Below are 24,222 nucleotides of genomic sequence, written 5' to 3'. Positions count from 1 at the left end.
CTTATACTGTTAACAGAGCCAGCCCGACTCTAAATCATGTTTCTGACTCTAGTAAATTGTAAGCAAGGGTAAAAGACAAGTATAGCAAAGCCATAAAAACAAGTGCTGAGATCAGAGTGCTGAACGTAGGCCAGGAATCAAGAGTTCTGAAGTGAGGCGTGAGCGCTGTTTATGTGAGTAGTCTACCAAAGTCCAGGAAAGAGAACCAGTATAGAACTCTCTTTAAACTAGAAGGCGAGAGCGGACTATTCATGAATCACAGAAATGAATGAGAACTAGGAGGTAAAGGCCAGGACAGAGCTGAGAAATGTAAACTGGAAAGGGTGGGAAAGGGAAGTGTTTGAAAACATTGGAAATATTGAAACATATGGTAAATCGTGAGACAGTCTGAGCTATGGTAGGTTATATAAATTCCTGCTGCAAAATCTGGTGGCAGATTGGAAGCATGTGTTCCAAAACAATTCCCTAAGACTGCCTATTATGGTTGAAGAAAACAAGTAATAAGGGTTTTATGTCCTTAATGGCATCTGAGTCTCTTAAAAGGTGATTTTAATGTAACTTTTTAGATGAAAGCACCACTGATTTGGTCCCAATCTCAAATACTTCAGGATATATAGTATATATAACATATTAATTCATTGACTTATGTATTCCATGCACACTCCCTTAGAAGGAGGTATCCTTCCCTACTTCAGTGTTGTGGAAATAGTGAAAATCTATTATAGCTAGGAAAAAAAAAAATCTATGAAAGCAAAAAGTGGAAGATGAAGCTCAAAAGATGGGTTGGGAGAAACTGTGAAAGACCTTGTATGCAAAAGTAAGGAGTTCAAATTCTATCCAAAGCAACAGGAAGGCTAGAAAAGTCTTTAAGCTAGGGAATGAATGATTTAAATTTGATTTTTTTTTTTTTTGAGACAGAGAGAGGGGGCGCAAGTGAGTGAGGGGCAGAGAGACAGAGAGAAGCAGAGCTCACTCAAAGTGGGGCTTGTACTCATCCCAAGCGGGGCTGGAGCTCACTGGATGCAGGGCTCGAGCTCATCCAAGGTGGGACTCAAACTCACCAACTGTAAGATCATGACCTGAGCCAAAGTCAAATGCTTAATGACTGAGCCACCCAGGCACGCTAAAGTTGATTTTTTAAAAGGTACTCTGCAGCAATAGAGGACAAATCCAGGAAAAAGGCACAAAATCCCAAAATATAAGACAGTAGCAGTAGCAGTAGAAATACACCGGTGAGAATCTTCACGCTAGTTAGACTTTCTGACACTAAATTAATAGAATTTATTTATATGACAGGCCCTATCATGCTTTTGTTTCAACACCTTTCACTGCAATCAAATATACTAATGAGATAAATTCAAATTTCTTAACATGGCATATAAGAATAGGTGATTATGGGGGCACCTGGGTGGCTTAGTCGGTTAAGCATCTGACTTTCGCTTAGGTCATGATCTCGCAGTTCGTGGGTTCGAGCCCCGCATCGGGCTCTGTGCTGACTGCCAGCTCGGAGCCTGGAGCCAATTTCAGAATCTATGTCTCCCTCTCTCTCTGACCCTCCCCTGCTTACGCTGTCTCTCTCTCTCTCTCTCTCTCTCCTAGAAATAAATAAAAAAATATTTTAAAAAAATAGGTGATTATGATACTTAACAACTGATACAATCATTTGAAATTAATATACAAATCATTATATAAATTACCATTAAAAACAAATTTCTTTCCTTTCTCCAAATAAACTATAGAGGTGGACATATAAATATCTGCTTGTTGTGCAATAGGTTATAGCACAAATTATTCATAGAGTCATTTTAATCATTCTAAATCGTCTCTTCAGTTTTAGAAAGTGTTGAGTTAATCCCTTTAAGGGGCCATGATTTGATATTTAGAATCATAACAAGCTTCTCCCAACATCTTCCTTCTGAAAGGAAAGTCATTAGTCCCTGGTGCCCAGCAGCACTTAGTTGCAGCAATAAAGCAGCTGGCCATGCTGTTTGCACATCATTGTCACACAAGCATATGGACACGAGTGTTTCCCACAGGCCATGAAACCCCTGTGCCTCAGGACACCCCCCAAAACAATGGTGCCACAAAACTATCTGCACTGCAGCCTTCTCCACCGCCTCCAACTCCAACAGGATGCTCTGGAGGATCAGGCAAGTGCTGACACTCCAGCCACTACATGACTTCACAGTAATCCACACCAGCAAGGTAGGACCCATATTCCACCTCTACAAATTGCACTGGACAACATCATTAGGTAACTTATTCTCTCCATAAAATTTACCAATCTGCAGGAAAGGGAGTCAATATTTTAATAACTAGCATCTTTTAATGGTGAATATAGCTGAATAATACCAGTCCTGCATACAGGACTCCTTACAATGGACTCTAACCAACTAGCTTCCACCACCTCACCCCTCCCTCCCTTCTTCCACGCACCTAGCAGTACAGGAATACTGGCAATTCCCCAAAGACACTGTGTTCTTTCACAGCCCATGATCTGCACATATCTAGAATGCCCTTCTCTTCCACATACTAAATTATAATTTTCCTGAAAAGCCAGGTTAGGAAACCTTCCCCTAAATCCTCCATGTTCATAAAGTCGTCCCTGTCTCTTGTTTAGCTCAACAATTGATAAATACTTATTTTAAAGCATTTATTGTGTATTTTGTTACTTATTTACATGATTCTTACCTACTAGATTATGAGCAACTCAAGGGTAGAGACTATGTCCAATTCCTCTCCATTTCCTAAATGAGTACAGTGGCTCGTCTATGGCAGACACTCAAAATACATGTATTTAAAAGAATGAATAAATACATAAGCCAAAAAAAAATCATTACCTTGGATTTTCTACACTATATGCTATAACTGGAAAACTTTACATGCAAACTTAAACATGTACAAGAGAATACTTCTCTTTTCTAAATTCTTTTAGAGACTATGGAGTACACATGGCTTTGTAGGAGTGGCACCATTATAGCACCTCTCCCTGGCCTTCCCACCGGATTATGTCAGAGAGTCTAATGATTACTTTTGCCATAATGGGGTTATTATCAGTGAAGTTCTTTGTTTCACATGGATACGTAAAATATTTATTTTTACTTAATGTGCCCTTAGTTTCACATTTTTCTAGCATATAAAGTATGCATGACTGCGATCATTATCCTCATCAGCATGACCATCTCACAGTAGATGTCTCTTTTAGAGAGGCAACTGGCTGGCACAGTTGGTTGAGCATCTATCTTTGGCTCGGGTCATGATCTCATGGTTCATGGGTTCGAGCCCACATTGGGCTCTCTGCTGTCAGCACAGAACCCACTTCAGATTCTCTTTCTCCCCCTCTCTCTACCTCTCTCTTCCTCATACTCCCTCTCTTTCAAAAATAATTAAAACATTAAAAAATAAATAAATAAAAAGATGTCCCTATTAGAATATAAATTATTTCATCAATTTGTTTGTTCTTCTTTCTTTCCTTCTTCCTCCTTTCTTTTGTTTCTTATTGGCTTTTTTTTTTTTTTGAGGTAAAATGGGTATATAACTTTATATTAGTTTTAGGTGTCTAACATGATAATTCAATTCAATTCAATTCAATTCAATTATCTCTCCCCCACTCACTTTCTCTCTCTCTCTCAAAATAAATAAGCTTTATAAAAACATTACTAAAGTTTTCATTGCAGATTAATGGATCTACAGTTAGTAATCAAGTTAATAACTAACATTACAGTGCCTGAAGAGAAATGACAAAAAACGTATTATTTGCCCTGCAAAAAGGTACCAAATTTTGAAACAAATATTATAGAAATGCTGTACAATTTTATGACAAGAAAGCATAAAAGTCTCTACAAAAGCAGTTTATTCTGGAAAAACTGAAATTTAACTAACACTATTTTATTCCCAAAGAAGATTTGGAATGCAAAGTCTTGCCTATAAATATGAATTCCACATTAAATAATGTTTCCAAAATAAAGAATCTAATCAATCCCCAGCTGCTACAATGCCAACTATTGGCTTTATACAGAGAAATAAGTTCAGAATACTACTCTCTGCTGTTCCATACCTCAGTGTGTTGTCCATTCAAAAGGGAAGCTTTCGTTTTAAAGTTTATGGGTTAAAAATAAACACTGACACTTTGAGTGATTCTCACTTTACAGATCTGCTGAAGGCTGGTAACAGACTTTTTAAAAAACGGCTTATTTAACTGACAGCTAATTCAAACTGAATGGACTGAATAAAAACTTTCACAAGCCGTGCGTAAGTATATTAATGAGTATGACAAAGATTATAGATTGAAAGCAATAGATTAGCTTCATAAAAATTAAGTTAAAATGACTTACCAGTGACAGTCAGTGTTATAAATCTGAGTCCTAATTAAGGCTAGCAAAGTACTGTCTACGCTTGAAAAAGAATATCGACATTATTTTTAAATAATTGACATTTTTAAAATTTCAATTGCACTTGAAATCCATTCACATTATCAAAAGAAATTCAACATTACATTTGTCAGAGAAAGAACAGAAAGAGCAAACATTTTAAAAAAATTTTACTCCCATTGGAGTGAAATTTAAAGAGAGTGAATTTTCAAGATTGGTAGCATAAAAGGAGTTTCTATCAATCAAAAAAAAAAAAAGAAATAAGTTCTTTCTTGCAATTTGCTACCAAATACTTCTATAGAGTTTGTCAATGGTAAGCAACAAGAATCTAAAGAGATCATTATTAAATAGTCTTGATCAGGAATTGTGTGTTTATGTTTCAAAAATAAGTATATAAACCTGATAAAAAGTATCCTCAGAGAAGCTAGCTAAGTTTCTCATTTTAGATGTTGATGGGTATTATTTAAAATTTTTTACAATTCAAAATTTACTACCTTCTTTAATACCCTGCATTTTGTTTTGCTTATATAATAGAGAATGTGATTTTTTTCCTCCAAGTTTTTATGTAAATTCTGGCTAGTTAACATACAGTATATTAAAATACCAAAAGGCGCCTGGGTGGCTCAGTGGTTAAGTGTCTGACTTCACCTCAGGTCATGATCTCCCCGTGGGTTCGAGCCCCGCGTCAGGCTCTGTGCTGACAGCTAGCTCAGAGTCTGAAGCCTGTTTCGGATTCTGTGTCTCCCTCTCTCTGACCCTCCCCTGCTCACTTTGCCTCTTTCTCTCTCTCAGAAATTAAAAAAAAAAAGAAAATACCAAAAGCCCGTAATTCCCCACCCACACGCCCAAAATCCAAAAAGCTCTGAAAATATAACTTTTTCTGTAAGTCTGGGCCAAAATTCTTGATCTAATTTAGCATGAGGCTATACACAATCTTTCCCTAACTCATTTTTAAATATTCATGTTTCACTGGAGAAATGAGTTTCATTAGCAGTGCTGTCCTGTCCCTCTAAGAGTCATATATTGTATGGTGTGTGCACTTTAAAATCCAAAACACTCTAAGTCTGGCACAAGTTTCCGTTATGGGATTTTGGACATGTGTTCTCAATCTCCATTTTATAGAATTTAGGAAGTTAAAGTGACTTCTTCAAGATAACATAGCTTGTAAATGATGGAGCTTGTTTTTTATTCCTCTACACGCTACTAAAACCATAAACGAAAAAATCTTTTTCTGCACAGACAGTCCATAATTCATGTAATATCACACCAGCATAAGTTAATATAAAAATTTTAATGCAGAATTTAAAAACAAAGTCTGTATCTAACATTCAAAAAAATATATACTTCCTGCTGCTTAAATTTGTTTACAGCTTCACTGTTTTACACAAATGAATGAAGTTCACTCTCTGGTTTGTGGTTACTGACCCAGAAGTTAATGTTTTGGGGTTGCTTTTTGTTTGTTTGTTTGTTTGTTTTTATTTCTAAGAGAGGGAGACACTGACCCAGAAGTTAAGACCACCATCAACTTTTATGATGATGCAATTTTTCACTAAAATTCATAAAAACTACAAAGCAAATAAAATTTTAGAGGAAGAAATATAAGTAATTATCCTAGGGACTGCCAAGTTTTCTAATACCAATACTGTCAATCTTATGATGGTTGCATTTTTCCAACAAGTATTTCTGATTTTCCCTCCCTACATGTGGTAGAATTACACCTTCCTACCCTGAGTTAGGCGTGATCGGGCAACTTGCTTTCGCCCGTGAAATGTGAGAAGTCGTATATATATTTCTGAGAGGAAACTTTAAGAGAAAACTTGCAATTCACCCCAGTCTTTTCACCTTGATCTCAATGTCCCAAACAGCTTCTCCATTGGCCTGTGTCCCAGAAGGAGGATCACATAGAGACCCCAACCGCCCCAGAGAAAACATATAGCATGAAAAATAAAGAGATCTATACTGTTTTTAAGCTACTGATATTTTGGAAGAGCACAGCTTATAAACTGGTCAGTTTGCTATCTCTCAGCCCCAAATCCACCCTTCTTTGTCCTGTTCAGATACTGGATCTGGACTCTCTAACCATTTGCCCTTCACCCGCTGGCACAATTGTTAAGCTCTGTCAGCAGAGGGAGCCAAAGCGACATTAAAGGAAGAAAGGGCTTCTCTTTCTGGTTCTGGGTGCTTTGCTGTCAGCCTTCTGTTCCTGGCTGTCCGGAGCTTGGCTGCCACTCACCCTCCTAACACGTTTCACTTAGCCCCCCAGCGGGCATCTTTCCAGCAGTTTCGATAGCACTCCAGCAGACACCGCAATAGGTGGCTTCCCAGAGACTTCCCGGAGAACTCCAGCCAGCTTCCCACAAGCCCCACCACCAGCCTCACAGATGATTCCAGCTTGCCTGCCCCAGCTTGTGGCAGCTCAGTGGGGTACAACCACACCCTCTAACAAGGGCTGATCTCACCCTTGGCCTTGGGGGAAGGGATCTCTTCCAAATGTGTTCCTTCTTTGGGCACTCAGCTTCAGCACTAAAAGAGGTGGCTACTCCCTGCTACATGTTAATTATCCTTTATATCAAAGGTTTTCTGTTCAAATTACTACTGTAGCTTCTGTCTCCTGACTGGACTCTGACATCTAGTCTATCCAAACACACACAACTGTATAGTGCAACATGAATTTATGTTAGTAGTCTTGAAGGACAACCTTGGGTCATGTTCTTTTTCTACTTTCTTTCATAGCTATTTTTAAGGTTTTATTATCTAAGTTAAGCCAATTAATTCTATTTTAAACACTGACATAAAGTTCAAGTCATAATACAAACTACATCATTAATGTATTCATTAATTCAGACTTCTTAGCTAATAATTATAAGTAAAAAATAATAGCGGAAAGCACACTCATTGCAGGGTAAGAAAAGGTTCCCAGACCAAACATGCAAATGAAACCACATTTCAAGGGCCCCTGGGTGGCTCAGTCGGTTAAGCATCCAACTTCGGCTCAGGTCATGATCCCACAGTCCATGAGTTTGAACCCTGTGATGGGCTCTGTGCTGAGAGCTCAGGGCCTGGAGTTTGCTTTGGGTTCTGTATCTCTCTTTCTCTCTCTCTCTTTCTCTCTGTCTCAAAAATAAATAAATAAAAACATTAAAAAAAAAAAAAAAGATTTAAGGGGCACCTGGGTGGCTTAGTTAGTTAAGCATCAGATTTCAGCTCAGGCTCAGGTCATGACCTCGCAGTAGCATCGGGTTCTGTGCTAACAGCTCAGAGCCTAGAGCCTGCTTTGGATTCTGTCTGTCTGTCTCTCTCTCTCTGCCCCTCCCCTATTCATGCGCTCTCTCTCTCTCTCTCTCTCTCAAAAATAATCATTACAAAATTTTATTAAAGAAAAAGATTTAAGTCCACATCTTTATTTATTTACTCATATTACAACATAAAGTGTATGCTTAATCTTTAAAAATGACTGTCAGATAATGAAAATATTTGGAAACATTTGGAAACATTTCAATAACTCTTCACTACTTAGTCATATGGCAAAATTACTCCTTCTATAAAAATAAATCCAATTATTAACTAAAATGAATACTAAGGAAGAATACTTATGTGCTTTTTATATATAGAGCCCAGAAGAATTCACAATGCTTGCCCCCAAGCCCCTACCCCACTGCCAGTTAGACCAATATTTTTAATCAGGAGTAAACTGTTAAATAAATAAAAAATGAAGAGCAGATTGAGAGTGAGTTGAGGGAAATAAAGTATTATAAACCCATGGAAAAGTGCATTGTAAAATATTTCAGAGATATCATTCTGGAATTTGTATCTCTGCATACAAAATTAAATATTTAAAAAAAAATAAAAGTAGTACAAAGTCTACTTTATAAAAGTCGTATCTCTAATTGTATCTAGGGCACTCACTAGAAAAATGTAAGGAGAATAATGGCTCCCAAAAGGTATTCGCACTCTAACCCTGGGACCATGTAAATATGTATCCTTACATGACCAAAGGGATTTTACAGACATGATTAAGATGAGGAGATTATTCTGGAACATCTGAGCCTGATCTAACCATCTGAGTACTTAAAAGAGAAAAATCTTTCCCCACTGTAGGCAGAGAGAGATGCAATGACAGAAGAAGGGCTAGAAATGGCATCATGAGAAGGACTCAACACCCCATTGCTGGTTCCAAGAGGTAGGGAGCTATGTACAAGCACCAGAAAGATGACTCTCAGAAGTTAGGACAGTGCCAGCTGACGGCCATCGAGGAATCAGGGATAGAATTCAATCCTATAACTCAAGGAACTGAATTCTTTCAACAATCTAAATGAGCAAGAACACATTCCCTCCTCTATCTTCCAGAAAGACATGCAGCCAGTTCCCTTGATTTTAGTGCAGTGAGATCCATGTCAGACTTCTGACCTACAGAACTGTAATACAATAAATGTGCGCTGGGGCACCTGGGTGGCTCAGTCAGTTGGGCAACCGACTTCAGCTCAGGTCATGATCTCACGGCTTGTGAGTTCGAGCGCCACGTCGGACTCTGTGCTGACAGCTCAGAGCCTGGAGCCTGCTTCCGATTCTGTGTTTCCCTCTCTCACTCTGCGCCTCCCCAGTTCATGCTCTGTCTCTCTGTCTCTGTCTCTCTCTCTCTCTCTCTCTCAAGAATAAATAAAGATAATAAGTGTGTGTTGTTTTAGGCCAGTAATTTTGTTAGTAGTAGAAAACTAACTGTTAGTTACTAATTAGTTACTAATAGTAACAAAGAATACTATTTAAACTTTGGAAGATCTAGTTCCTACTTTATTAAAGAAATGTAGCAATATCTTTACAAGTATTAAAAAGTTGGGTGTTCAAAAAGAGACTCTTAAATACGGAGAACAAACAGGGTTACCTGAGGGGTTTTGGGAGAAGGGAACGGGCTAAATGGGTACATGGCATTAAGAAATCTACTCTTGAAATCATTGTTGCACTATATGCTAACTAACTTGGATGTATATTTTTTAAAAAGTTGGGTGTTCATACGGGGCACCTGGGTGGCTCAGTCGGTTAAGCAAGTGACTTCAGCTCAGGTCATGATTTCAAGGTTCATGAGCTCCAGTCCCGCTTCAGGTGAGCATGAGCCCCGCTTCTCTCCCTCTCTCTCCCTCCCTCTCTCTCTCTCTCTCTCTGTCTCTTTCCCCTGCCCCCACACTTCAAATGTTTGCACCTTCTCTCTCACTCTCTCAAAAAAAATGGGCGTTCATAAAAGTATTTACTGATGATAAACTGGACGAATCTTCTCTATAGCTATTAATGCTTTCCTCTTCTAGCTAATTTACTTCTTTAACAAACACTTGTATTTATTTCATGCTAGAAAGTCTTCTAAGGGCTTTACAAATATAAACTCAATTAATCTTCATAAGAGCTTCTGAAGTGGGTGTCCATATCCCCCATTTTCCAGATAAATACACTGAGGTACAAAACTACCAAGTAACAGCTGGGATTCAAGCTCAAGTTGGCTGACTCCATAGTCCAGACACTTAAGCACTAAGGTCTTAACTGTTTTCCAGAAGACTAAACTGCAGTGTGATGGAAAGAGAATGAATTTTGCAGTCAGAACGATCTATATACACCTGCGTTCCGCTACTTACAGGCTTTATGACCTGGATCCCAGCATACAGTAGACACCAAACAAATGTCAGTTCCCCCTTCGATTCTGCTACAAGTCTAGAGACCTATTCAAATTCAAAGCGAATCCTATGTAGAAGAGACTTGAGATACAAACTGAATACTGGTCTCACACTCTTGAGTTTCCATTTCTCTTTCCTCTCATTCTACATATTCCCTCTCAGATATCAGCTAAGACAACCTATGGTACCACAAAACTGTCTCTAAGGGTATTATTCTAAGCTTTCATTATTACATCAACAAAAATAGTCTGTAATTTTACCATAAGAACATTACTAAAAAGTAAGGAGAAAACATGTTTAAAGAAATGAAGCATGAGGTAAAACAAGGGCACTTCAAACACTCTTAGCCATAGTTCATCTCAAATGAAACCGTTTATTACACACATCTTCTAGTTCATTTCTTTGGCTCAACTTTGTTACCATGTTACCTTGTTAATATACTAGAAAAAATCGTCACTACCCATATATTAATATGCTTTACGTTAAGATTCTTTATATCCTTTATCACCTACAAATCAATTTCATTGCCTATTCTAGACACTGAACGTGGTCTTAACAAGAATGCTTGGCCCTCAAAGTCGCACAGCCTCCACCCTAGCGGGCCATTTAAATGTCTATGCTCTAGTTCTCTTGATTTTAAATTTCTGGGGATTTTCAAGCATACCTACAAAATGATCCAATTTCACACATGCTCTCAAGATCCATTTAGCTTCCTGTCCCTGCAATACCACCATCATTATTGTTCAGAGAGGTTTTTTTTTGGACAATGGTTTCCAAAATGCCAACAACTACTATTTCAAATAGAAAAATACTCCACATGAGAGCAAAAAAAATGTCTACTACCAGCAAATGGTGGCTCAAACTCTCACAACCTTGAACAAATGTTTATTAAGTGAAAAGTCTTTTAAATGAAAAAAAAAGTTTATTTAATATGTTCTTTCTTCACTGTTTTCATGGGTTGTTAAAAACACATGCTTGATTCCTAGTTTAACGAATAACAGGCACAATAACCAATAACTCTCATGTCCAAGAGAGATAATAAAGAAACTTCTGCAAATGTGACCACCAAATCCCAAAGATAATCATTTCTTGAGGTATCAGCAGCTATCCACTGTTAGGCAGTGCCAGACTTAATTATTCATTCAAAAAACATTTATATCCGCTCACAATGGACTAGCCATTGCAAACACAGTCCTTTCTCTATAATTTATTAGAAAAGAGGAAAAGGTAATTCAATAACTATGATATAATAAAATATAGTTATTAAGAGTGCAAATTCTGGAATATGACTGTTTATGTTTAAATCCTGGCTCCTCACTAAAAACTCTGAGCATACAACTTTAGTCTTCATTTTTCTCATGTGCAAAAATGAGAAAATAAGAACTATGTCATAAGGTTGTTATAGGGGCTGAATTAGATAATGTATATATAATGCAGCATAGTAACAGCACAAGAAGCAACCAGTATATGTTGGCTGCGGAGTATTAATGTTGTAAGAGTTATAACAGAGGTATGCAATAAGGGGCATGAGAGAAGAGGAGAGTCCCCAACCCAATTTTCAGCTGGTTGGAAACCTCACATGTGTCAGGATTAAGAACTAGGAGGCCTTAAGAGAGCACCTGGCCGGCTCTGTCAGTGGAACATATGACTCTTGATCTCAGGGTTGTGAGTTCGAGCATCACGCTGGTATAGAGATTACTTAAGAATAAAATTAAATTTAAAAAACAACTAGTAAAGGGGTGCCTGAGTGGCTTAGTCGGTTAAGCGTCCGACTTTCGCTTAGGTCATGATCTCGCGGTTCATGGGTTCGAGCCCCGCGTCTGGCTCTGTGCTGACTGCCAGCTCAGAGCCTGGAGCCTTTTTCAGATTCTGTGTCTCCCTCTCTCTCTGACCCTCCCCTGCTCACGCTGTCTCTCTCTCTCTCTCCTAGAAATCAATAAAAAACATTTAAAAAATAAACAACTAGTAGGACTTAGAGAAAAGTGGGTAGGGCTTTCTAGGCAAAGAGAACAGTATATGCTAGAAGATTTTTTAAAACCAGTAAGGAACTAACTTCAATTTGATACAACCAAACAGGCAGGGCACTCCCCATGAAAGACACCAGAACATAAAAACCACTAAGACATCACAAAGGAACTTCTATGACACACCTAGCCATCTAGACTGCATAGTAAATGCAGTGGGGAGGCACTGACAAATATTAAGGACTTTAAAATAGATTTGTGTGTTGGACTGCTATACTATTATGGAAGTTGGGTTAGAGGTGTGCCTGAAAGTAAGTGGGGACATATCCATTCAGAAACGAATAATTAAGGAAAATATAAGGAAGGCATGAAACAGTATAGCAACAATGAAGACGGAGAGAAGGAGACAGATTTCAAAGATCTTTGGGAGAGAATAATGACAGGATTTGGTAACTAAGTATATCTGAGAGCTGAGGGAGAGTAAAGAAATTAGAATGACTCCCCACCACCAGCACCAGGTTTACTAACAAATGTTTACTGACTGGCAGCTATGTGCCTGGTACTGCCCTGGGCATAAAAAGATGATTAAACTTGGTCCATGACTTCAAAGAAACCAGTTTTACTAAGGAGAACAGAGATTACTAGCTACTGCTGCATGTCAGAGACATTATAAAATTAGTATATACAAAATGCTATGGCAATTGAGAAGGGAGACAGCCAACAGAAATGCATCGAAGAGCCGTGTCTCTTCACAGCAGTGGAGGTGGGCACAAAACCGCTCGTCAGGTAAGGCGTAAGGACATGTGCGTAATCAAAGAATTAAAGAAAAAAAAAGAATGAAAGAACATGACATACAGATTCATTAAAAAATTAGTATGGATACACTGAAGAAAGTACAATGTGAATACCTAAAGCCATGTCCATTCACTGTCACAGCCTCTGTAAGTTTTTACTGAACCACAGCACATCAGTCTGAGTCCTAGCAGCAAACGGATGGCATATCTAAACTGAGTCAAGCGAGTTTAATAAAGGGACTGTCTCACAAAAGTGTGGGCAGGGTTTAAGGAAACCAACAAGCTGTACAGAAACTAGCAACAGTTTGAAAAGCAATTTCCAGAACCAGAAGAAAATAGCTATACTAAGAGGGCCACCAGATGCAACTGTTGTTTTCAGTAGAAAGACACAACCAACTGCAAAGCCTGGTCTGAAGGAAGCCTGGAAACAAATAATGTGACCTCACTGTCCTCTTTTCCTCCAAATGTAAATATCTCACACACAGAACCCAACCGAAAGTCGGGGCAAAGCGAGCCTGCTGATACAATCCACAGAGGTCAGCCTCGCACTGTATATAGCAAAGTGAGGGAAAAGTAGGTGAGTAGGAGTAGATCTGAGGGAGTAAATGGGAAAATATGTAACATGCAATAACAGAGTTCAATGACATTCAACTATATCTCTCTCTGGTCTTATAAAATTCACTTCTAATTTCTATAAACCTTCCTAACCTTTAGTTTGGAAATGGAACTTAACCATCAGCCTTCAGCCTGCAAAACTTCTAACACGAGGCTTCAGTTTATTGTAAAATGGATCCCAAAATTGCATTTTTCTGTCTCATCATGAGGACTGTGTCCTATATCTGCTTCCAGAGGAGGTGTCTCTGTGAAGACTCAGTGTCTGTACCTACCTTCTCGCACCTTCAATAACAAATCCCCGCAGTTGGTGTACAGCCCACTTGTCACCAAGCAGATGGAACAGACCCTTCCTGGTAAATGCTGTATTCACGAACCCTATGGCTGAGTTAAAACTTACGTTAGCTTAGACCAATCAGTAAAGAGAAATCAACCTGCAGTAATAAGGTTCAGTACCACAGAAATACTTCTGGAGTTGACCCATGTAGATGGGAACTTTAAAGCTTTCCAAAGTTAAGTAAGTAACAGATAACAATCATGAGAATAGGTATTACTTAAGATAGCCACAGTAATAGATACAGCCCTAAAATCAATGACTTAACAAAGAAGGGTGTCTGTTATTCATATAAAGTCTAAAGGGAGGGGGGAGGCTAAGTCACCAGCCAGGACTTAATTACCCAAATCCATTTAGAAACAAGGAAAGCTGGAAAAGGTCATCCAGGGCTGGGCAGTTGCTGCTTAGCAACAACTCTGTGAAAGAGGAATGTTAATCTTTGATAAACACCTAGATACTCCCACTATAAAATTCATTTTTAACAGAAAATAAAAATGTGTGCTGATAAAGCATTAATTATTTCTTTCAGCTTTTGGTCAAAAGGAATTATGTATGATGTGATGTGTGATGAAACAGACTGTTCATATAGGCGCCTGAGAAGCAAATCATTCACCAATAAACACCATTATGGGCATACTGTTATCTAGCTATATTGTTTAGGATATCCTTTTTTCCCCACTTTTAGCAACCCAGAAGCCTAGCTGCAGAAAGCACAAAACTGCTGCTATTTTTCCCTTACAGCTGAATACAAACTTAGTTTGGTGGGGGGGGAAAACTGCTAAAGGACATAGAGAATTCTATCTTTCTCCTGTGCCTAAAAGGGCATTTTACAAGCACCTCTGTTTAGCAGAAACTCCCAAATTATGTGTGTGTGATATAAGATTGTTAAATTTTTATAATCTATGAACTGTTTGAAAGTTCTTAACTCTAAATGCCTTTAAAAAGGATTTAGCTAGCACTATGTGATATGGAAAACACAAATTGGAGCTTTCTGACATGTATGTAAAATAAAGATATAATACATGTTCATAATACATAAACTATATAAAAGTAATCCATTCTTAGCTTAATTTATACTATCTAGTTGCTTACAATTATGGAAGGTAACAGTTCAAGAGAGAAATAATTGAAATAATATTCTATCACTTCTGGATCTAAACCTGTTCTTAACTTTTCCCTTTCTAGAATTCTACTTCTAATCCTATTTCTAGAACTTCCCCATCACAAAATCTAACAAAACGTATATCTCTTTCATAACACAGTACTGTCTGAAATCTGCAATCATTCACTAAGCTAACATAAAGAGGAACAGAATCTTCACCAACCACAATATGTCATTTACACAACTAGTCTCTTGTCTTTATCTTCCTAAACTACACTCACACTTCCAAAAATTCCCTTGGAGGTGATATAGGAATATATACAAAAAAGGAAATTTGTCCTAGTTAAATCTAACTTATAAAACAAAGATTGTGCAATAGTTAAAAATATCTGAAGAATGAAACAAAATCAGATGGTGAGAAATTCACAGAGACAAAGCTGTCAATGGGAGCAAGAAATGTTCAATAAAAGAAAAACAGGCCTGTAGTTCTGGGAAAAAATTACATGACATTAATATATCTAGTAGAAAAAGGTTTTCTTATCTAAAATATGAAGTAGGGTTCCTCACAATTATGAATGGGTTCAAATAGTACTGATCTTCTTCTCCCCTTTTTCTTTGCCTTCTCTTCTTTCTTCCTTTTTGCCCTTTTTACTACTATTCTATTATTTCCCATCCTGTCCCTGCTATATCTCAAGTTGTAGTCACTTCTAGTACAAATGCTTGCATTATAAACTGTTTAGAATGAGGAAAACAATAAAAAAGCCTCTCCCCAGGTGCTCTCTCAAGAGAACACTGGTCCTGAGACTAAACCAATTTAGAGAGCTGACCATCAGTGAGATGAGCAAAGATAGATACACATTATGTACAGCAGTCAGTTAAGCAAGTCAGGTACCCTAACAGCTTACTTTACACTTACCTTTATTTTACCCTTACTTTCCCCACTGTTGTCAAATCCTGGTAATTTGGCTCCTAAGAATTTCCAAATCTATCCTGCCTCTCTACCTCCACCAGAACTCTCCTCTTCCATATCTCCATCATGTGTCACCTGGATTACCAGAAGACTCTCCCGACTACAGCCCTGGTCTCTAGCATCAGTCCCTCAGACTGTAAGAGTGGGAGTTTCTTCCAACCAAATCTGATTACACTGTGTCACTGCTTAAACTCTTTCCATTACTCCCTACTGCCTGCAGGATTAAGTCCAAATCAAAAGAAAGCATATAATGTCTTTGAACTCTGACCCTTGCCATCTCTCATATCTCCGCTACTGACTCACTTCCAATAAGCCCTATGCTCCAGACATTCTAAACCACTTCAAATCAGTTTCTTGACCACGCCCTGTCTCTCTTTTATAAATGAAAGTTAAAGTCTGGGATAGGAAGACTTGGGAGTTTTCATATGTTTGCTTAGAATATTTTCCTCGGCCCAACCAAACACCTACTCCTCATTTGAGCCTCAGCCTAGATGTCATCTCCCCTAAACTGGTTCAGGGGCTCCTCTTAAATGAATGCATCCATGCTACACTGTGCACAGTGATCTCCTAGCACTTATCATGCAATATTATAATTGCGGTTTATCATATTTCTTATAGTGAATTCCTAAAGGGTTAGCTGAGAATGGTTAAGAGTGCTTAAAACCCAGAAATAGATATCTGCATTTCATCAAATACTATCTATCTGTAGTCTCTAAATCTTTAATATCTAGGAGTAAAATTTCTAGAGAATTATAAAGGATAAAATGTCTGACACCCTCAAAACAATACCAAAGAGACAGCAGACTATTCACTTGATTACTCTGGCATATTTTTTACTATGGTTATGATGTTCCAAAAACCCCTTTACTGTGTTTTTGCATGACACTTCACATTTCAGTGTTCTCGAGTGATTATGCTCAGTTGTCGGCCTCTGGAGGAATGAATTATAGAAATTTCTATCCAAAATATTCTGTGCATCACTTACCATTCAGCTCTGTTAAACACCCTGGAAATTTACAAACACCTTCAAAGTAAACTAATAATTTTTAAAGTAAAATACTCCTTATATTGAAAATAATAACAGTTTCAAGATGACATAGCACAATATTCTTCTGGTTTCTAATCAAAACAAATATGCTCTTAGTCTAAAAGAAAGATGAGTCAAGGGGCGCCTGGGTGGCTCAGTTGGTTAAGCAACTGACTTCAGCTCAGGTCATGACCTCGCAGTTTGTGGTTTCGAGCCCCACATCAAGAGTCCCTCTCTCTCTCTCTCTGCCTCTCCCCAGTTCATGCTCTCTCTCTCAAAAATAAACATCAAAAAATGTTTCTAATAAATAAATAAAAGAAATATGCATTGCAATCATAAACAAATACTGTAAGTTTTCTTCCAGTAAAAAAAAAAAAAAAGGCAAAATTGGACATACATTTAAAAATTAACAATTGATTTCAAAAATAAGGGCACTACTATCTCAGCAAACTTTTTTTTCTAACTCATCGAATTTCACCTTGAAAGCAAGCACTACCTAAATGAACACAATATCATTCAGTCACCCAACTAATATTTTTAAATACTACTATGTATAGAACATTGTGTTAGGTTAGAAGCTGAGGCTGAAATGGTGAACATGACAGACATGGTGTCCGCTCTCCGGGAGTTTATAATCTAGCAGGGCAGACAAACCATAAACAACCAAGGAAATTGTACATTTTAATAAGCATAACAGAAAATATTACAGATTTTATGAAAAAGAAGAAAGAAGAGAACCTACTTAAGAACATGGGGCAAGAAAGAGCTCTCTAAGGAGGCAAATTTGAAGCTAAGGATGAGAAGAAGGCAGTCATACAAAGAGTATGTGCATCTGAAAAGTAACAGAAAGCAGAGAACGACCACTCTAAATTGATAATACTTCAAAATGAGATTAACCTGATAAGATTCTGAGTTCTCAGATATAATATGAATAAGACAAATAAATAAATACATATTTTGATTTATTATAGGATAAAAAATTGATTCCAGGCAACTGTAAGGACAACTGTAATTTGCACAAATTAGTTCCTTCGCATTCACCCATGATAATCAGTATCATGCCAATAACCAATAATTTGGTGTATTGTTTTTCTGCTACACCTTAGTTTCAGACTCTCTAAAAATGCGTTTTACTGAGGAAATTGCTGCTAATCCATCACCTCCCCTCTCCATCCCTGAGCTTCTAGATAAATAATGAAGGCACTTTAAAGTCCCTTGGGTATTTTCTTGACTTCCCAGTAGACAAGAGAATATCTCAATTGAAAAAAAAAAAAAAGTTAAGATTTTACTCAAGAAGGATATGATAATATTAAGGTTCAGAAACTATTGTCTAGAGGCGCCTGCATGTTTCAGTCGGTTAAGCAACTGACTTCAGTTCAGGTCATGCATGATGTTACAGTTTGTAGGTTCGATCCCCACAATCGGGCTCTGTGCTGACAGCTCAGAGCCTGGAGCCTGCTTTGGATTCTGTATCTCCTTCTCTCTCTGCTCATCCCCTACTTGCATTCTGTCTCTCTCTGTCTCTCGAAATTAATAAATGTTGAAAAAAATAAACTATTGTCTATAATCAGTTAGTAATGACTCTTTTTTGCATACTTACTTATGCCAGGACATTTAGTCTATATTGATCACAACAATCCTTCAAGGTAGGTGTTATTATTCAGATGAGGAAACATGGGCTCAGAGAGCTTAACAACATAAGCAAGACCTTATAGTCATTAATTAGTAAAGTAAGGTTTCAAGTCAAATTCCATCTGGCCCCTCATAATTGCCTCCATTACCTCTCTCTTCACCCCATAGTATAATCAGTTCTTTATCAATATATATTGTCAACAAGAAGGTATTATTTAATTGTCCTAGTTACATTAAAATACAGGATATATATAAAGAATTTATTAGAAACTTTCTCATAAAATGCCAATCAATTTTTTAGAATGCACAAATTCTTAAAATTGATAGGTTCCATTTTTTGACAATGTTCATGGCGATTTACATAATCATAATAATTATTTAAAAGTCTTCATGATTAAATTGCATTTTTATTTGACATGCCATGTTCTTAAATTTTCATTTAGCTCTAAGAAGAAAATATGGAAGTTCTTTAAATATTAGAATGAGAAAGATCATTCTAAGTACATCACAAACTCAAAAGCCATAAAACAAAGCATAAAAAAGTAAAATGCATTTTTAAAAAACCCTCACTAGTAAAAAAAAAAAAAAAAGCATAAACAAGGTCATAAAACAAATGACAATAAAAAGAGCTTCTGCAAATAACTAAAAATGACCAAAAGAAAAACAAGACTCTAAACAAATGCAAAAGGCTCTCAACTTCACTGATAAAAAGAAAATTTCAATTAATCTACAATGGCCTATTTTTCACCAAAATATTGGCAAAGAGTATCACACACTGAATTGTAAAGGATATGGAGTCTCCCTAGTTTATGTCACTTATGCATCCGTACTCTATGAAAATAAACTTGGCAATATTTATTAAAATTTTAAAATACACTGACCTTTTGATCCAACAATGCAAAAACACACTGACTCTTTGACTCAACAATGCATTTCTAGGGATTTATTCCAGAGATACACTCAAATATGTAAGAAATTATATATGCACAAAGATATTTATTGCAGTGTTGTTTCTAATGGCAAAATAATGAGAATCAACCTAAATATCCATAAAAATGGTTCTAATTAAAGAAATTACAGGGTGCCTGGGTGGCTCAGTTGCTTAAGCGTCTGACTTCAGCTCAGCTCACAATCTCACAGCTCGTGGGTTCAAGCCCCACATTGGGCTCTGTGCTGACATCTCAGAGCCTGGAGCCTCCTTTGGATTCTGTGTCTCCCTCTCTCTCTGCCCTTCCTCTGCTTGTGCTGTGTCTCTCTCTGTCTCTCAAAAACTAAATGTTAAAAAAAAATTTTTTAATTAAAATAAGATAAAGAAATTACAGAACATTCATAAAATGAGATATTATGCAGCCATTAAGATGAATGGGGAAGCTATATATTAATGGGTGTGGAACTCATCTCCTAAAAATTAAACTGCAGGGCATATCAGTGTTTTTTATGTTTACACATATACATCCATACATCTGTGTGCACACACATACACACATTATAGACACACACAATATGTGATGTACACACCTATTTACTTTTACACATAGAATATTTCTGGAATAGTATACAGTACAATGACAAAAGTAGTTGCCTCTGGGTTGGGGAAAAAGTAGTAGCTAAGAAGTTTTGTACCATAGGTATATATTACCTACTAATAAAAAAGCTTATAAATTGGCTTTGAAAAATACAATTTAAAATTGAATTATTAAAAAAATGCTCATCTATGTTTTATATATGAGCTAAATTATCACTCTGATCTATTATGAAATTTTTACTCATTGTCTTCTTTTATTTGGGAAGCAAATTATCCTTTTGACATTAACAGAAAATCCAAACAGAATAAAAATAAAATTTACACATCAAAAAACAATTTCTAATTTGTTATAAAAACTCACTATCTGAAAAACTATGATATGCACATAGTAGAAACTCAATTAACATTTACTGAATGAATACTTTTCTATTGATTTCAGTGGTTTTGCTTATCTCATACATTTTTTTCTTAATACCACATCAAAAAAAAAAACCTCACTGTAAAATATAAGCCTAACAAATTATGCTTTTCTTTCAAAAAACTATTCTTCATTTTCTCAACAAAATTTATAAACTGTCTCATTAACATTACAAGTCATATCAACATTACTTACTGGGTACCTAATCTATGCAGGTGTTAAGGACGCTGAAAAGAAAAAAGGAAAAAAAAAAAAAAAACTCCAAGGAAGAGGACATTATTATTCTTGCCCTCAAGAAGTTTACAGTCTTGAAAGACAAGGCTTAAAAACATTAATAAGTAAAAGAACACTAAAGATTTTACCTATAGATTGAGTTATCAAAACTAAAACTGTACGTGAATTTCTGATATGGATAAAAAAAGTAATTATTGATCTATTGAAGGATCTGATCTATTGAAGGATCTACTGATATATTAAAATACTTCAAAATTTTAGTATCTCAATCACATGTAAAATAATATTACTTGATGATAGAGAAGACTTCCGAATGTGTGGATGTTCGGCAAGGCTTTGAATAAATTGCTAATAATTAAATATAAATAGTTCTTAACTAATCTCTTCCTAAAAAGAGAGATTACTATAGTGGTCTCAATGTCTTTTGATCACTCACCTCTCCCATTAAAAATATCTCAGGCATGAAATTCTTAATATGTGCATATGTACTTACAAATTATATGGCTCTTAATATTGTCAATCTACATATTAAGTATCAGTAAAACGTAATTTCTTTTTCAAAGAAAAATAGAAATATAAATATAAGTTTTAATATTCTCTTCCTGCATTCCAACATATCATCCTGTGATGTACTTTGGTATGCACATCCCCCTTGGTATGAATTCTTAATATGAAAATATTTTCACCCAAGAGTTTCAATTTTTCACACATCAAACTTCAACATAATTGTTACAAGGCAGCAGACATGAATTTGATTTTCAGTTTATGTATCTCTGTCCATGACCTTCTCTCAATATAGATGTTAACATGCAATTAGATGGACATCTCTAATTAAATAGACATCACTAAAGAGAAACAAGGGATAGTGTAGTCTTGACCAGATAAATGATCCCCTAAAACTTAATGAGAAATAGTAATCAGTGAAGAATACTAATATTACTTTTTCTTATATATAGTATTTGTAACTTAATACTCAATCTTGATATTACTTAAGTTAAAAAACTCCTCAAAACAAGTTTTCTTGTTATAATTCTATTATAAAGTCTATTGTTTTCCTCATTTTCCTCACCTAGTCTTAACTTATTTAAAAAGCCAAAAACATGTTTATAGAACATAGAAAATTAAAACTTTAAGTATGTTATGGTTTAACCTCCCAAAAAACTTCTAGTTAAAATGAATATAAAAATAATTCTGAAGCCATGTAGGCCATTTTGAGGTATGACTCTTTCCAAGACTAAGTTAGGCAGAAATGCAAATAGACATTTAAAATAAATATGAAGATTTGTCATCAATGTAATCTCACTGACTGTATGAATGTATGTTTAGAGAATGTTTCTACATAAACTGTGCGAACATGAATGCATGAATATGTGATGTATTTGCATAGCAGGCAGGCTTACATAGAAATGTAATGTAGGTAATATAATGTACCTACATGAAAAAGCCTTTCACAATATTTTCCTAATGTAACCTATTGTTCAATCTGAGTAATTCTTAATTCACTAATGGAAAGTTCATTTACATCTTTATATACTAGAACAATAAATGGATTTGGAACTACAGTGAACTAGCCAGTATACACTATGATTTAGCATACTACAAAGAAATAAAAACACACTGTACATTTAAATATGTGGGCCAAAGAAATAAAACTATATTTTACTTGACATCACTTCGGCAACACCAATTTTATCACAATTATAGTAAAAAATATTGATTCATATGTCTAAATATCAAATTCTAACTCATCAAAAAGCTAGCCATTGTTAGTATATATAGTAAAGCAAAGTGAGTATTATGCTCAAAAAGCTTTTAAAAAATAATGCTTTATTCTCGCATTAGTTAAAATAAGCTACTTAAATCTCTTAACCATTTTTCATTTCCCAAGCCTACTAATAAATCACATTCCCAAACAAGTCTCCAAACCCACAAATTAGCTTTGAAGAAGCAATTCTTCTTTATTCCAGTTAGTATGTCAGGAATATTTGCTCTCTTAGTCCTTCAGTATTTTTTGAGAAATCGTATTTTTCTCAAACATGTACAGATATTTGATATATTTTAGCATAATTTACAGTATTTTCACTAAAATGTGAAAATATATATGTATAGACAGGGAAGTATCTCTTTACAAATGTGTTAAAGAATACTGAATTCAACAACCTGTTTTTAAAATTTACATGATTAGAGGTCAGTGTATTGCATCCTCCACAGAGGAACTCTACTCTTTCAATTTTGTGTTTCTGTGGAGAATATGGGAAAAGTAGACTTGATAACATGCTAAAAGAACAGTCCCACTTCTGGCGTATAAACTGTCCAAGTTAATCTCTTAGTGAATAATTCATTTCAAGTAGAAAGAAAAAAGTTGCGTTGGAAAAACATAAAAAGGTTAAGCATCCTCTGCACAATCTCTTTCACACAGTATCTGAGAAATCAAATAACCATAAAACATTTAACAGCAAGCTTGTAGAAACAAACGTCTTTGCTAGACTGACGAAGGGAGTCTCAAAGCTGTATTTCTGTCTGGACAGTTCCCTGGTGCTGAAGTTACACAGCGCTAAACTGACGCCTGGCTGCTGCTTTAACTCTCCCACCCTCGGCAAAATCCCGGCTGCCTAGACTATGAACACGAGTAGTAGAACTTCACAAGGTAGGGAAGCAGCTCGAACTGCAGTAATGGTAGGAACGGGAGCCTCTTCAGAGTCTCTTCAGGATTAAACAGATTTACTAGTTGCAAACAGGAAGAGCAGCAGAGTGCAGGGTGTTAGAACCCGCCGAGGGGGAGGGGCTGGAAGATGGCGGCGGCCGCACACCCACCCGAGACGTGCCAGAGTTTAGGCCCCTAGCCGGCACCGCCGCCCTCTGCCCGCAGCGACCGCGGGCAGCTCTGCTCTTCTCCGCGTTGGAGGCAGGGCCGCCCTGCGGAAGCGCGGGACGAGGAGCCCCTGCTGCGCCCGCAGCCCCGGCGGCGCGCCTTCGCCCGGGTCCCGGCCAGGGAGCACCTGTGCACGGCCATATTGGATTCATTGCCCCAGTCACTGCCACCGCGCGGGGGCGGCTGGAAAGGAGAGGGGACGCGCCGAGCCTGGGTTCAGCTTCAGCCCCGTGGGGACCCGGGAGCCCAACTGGCCCGCGGGGGAAGCCGTAAGGACGCCCGGGAAAATTACAGCTCCTAAAGGCTCGCCACCCTCATCTCAGCCGGCCTCGGCACCCTCCCTTTCCGACACACACCCCCGCGCTCTGGCACCCAGAAAGCAGCCCCGGCGGCCGGCGCCGGCTGCAGCCCTCGTGGCCCAGGCGCCGCCGGCTGGAGGGAGGGCGGCGATCCGGGGCGCGCAGGCGGCCGCAGGGCAGCGGCCGTGGGGGCGGAGGGTAGGGAGAGAGGCGGGAAGATGGAGCCGGGTCCTTACTTGAGCACCGACTGCTCCTTCTCCTCTTCTTTCTTCTGCCGATCCATGACGGCCAGGATGATTTTCCTCTCCTCCTCCGTGAGGTGGCTGAGGTCGGGCATCTCGGGCTGCAGGGGCGGCTGAGAGGCCGCCGGGGTGGGAGCCGGGCGGCCCCGCGGCCCGACAGGAGCCGACAT

The 24,222-nt window shown here is 37.5% G+C and overlaps 1 protein-coding gene across 20 annotated transcripts in view; it reads right to left on the bottom strand.

Annotated features, from left to right (window-relative positions):
• Positions 1-24,222, bottom strand: part of RIMS2 (regulating synaptic membrane exocytosis 2) — a 599,820-nt gene extending 575,598 nt beyond the window's left edge. For 19 of the 20 annotated variants that reach the window (XM_039233796.1, XM_039233785.1, XM_039233791.1 and 16 more), the window contains exon 1: positions 24,047-24,222. In XM_039233796.1, the coding sequence (XP_039089727.1) occupies positions 24,047-24,222 (176 nt within the window). The remainder of the gene's footprint in view (positions 1-24,046) is intronic. The other variant, XM_039233795.1, reaches the window with a different exon arrangement.

The sequence above is a fragment of the Hyaena hyaena genome, unplaced genomic scaffold (assembly GCF_003009895.1).
Source record: "Hyaena hyaena isolate Hyena2069 unplaced genomic scaffold, ASM300989v1 scaffold_79, whole genome shotgun sequence".
NCBI lineage: Eukaryota > Metazoa > Chordata > Mammalia > Carnivora > Hyaenidae > Hyaena > Hyaena hyaena.
This window is presented reverse-complemented; position numbering and strand designations above follow the sequence as displayed.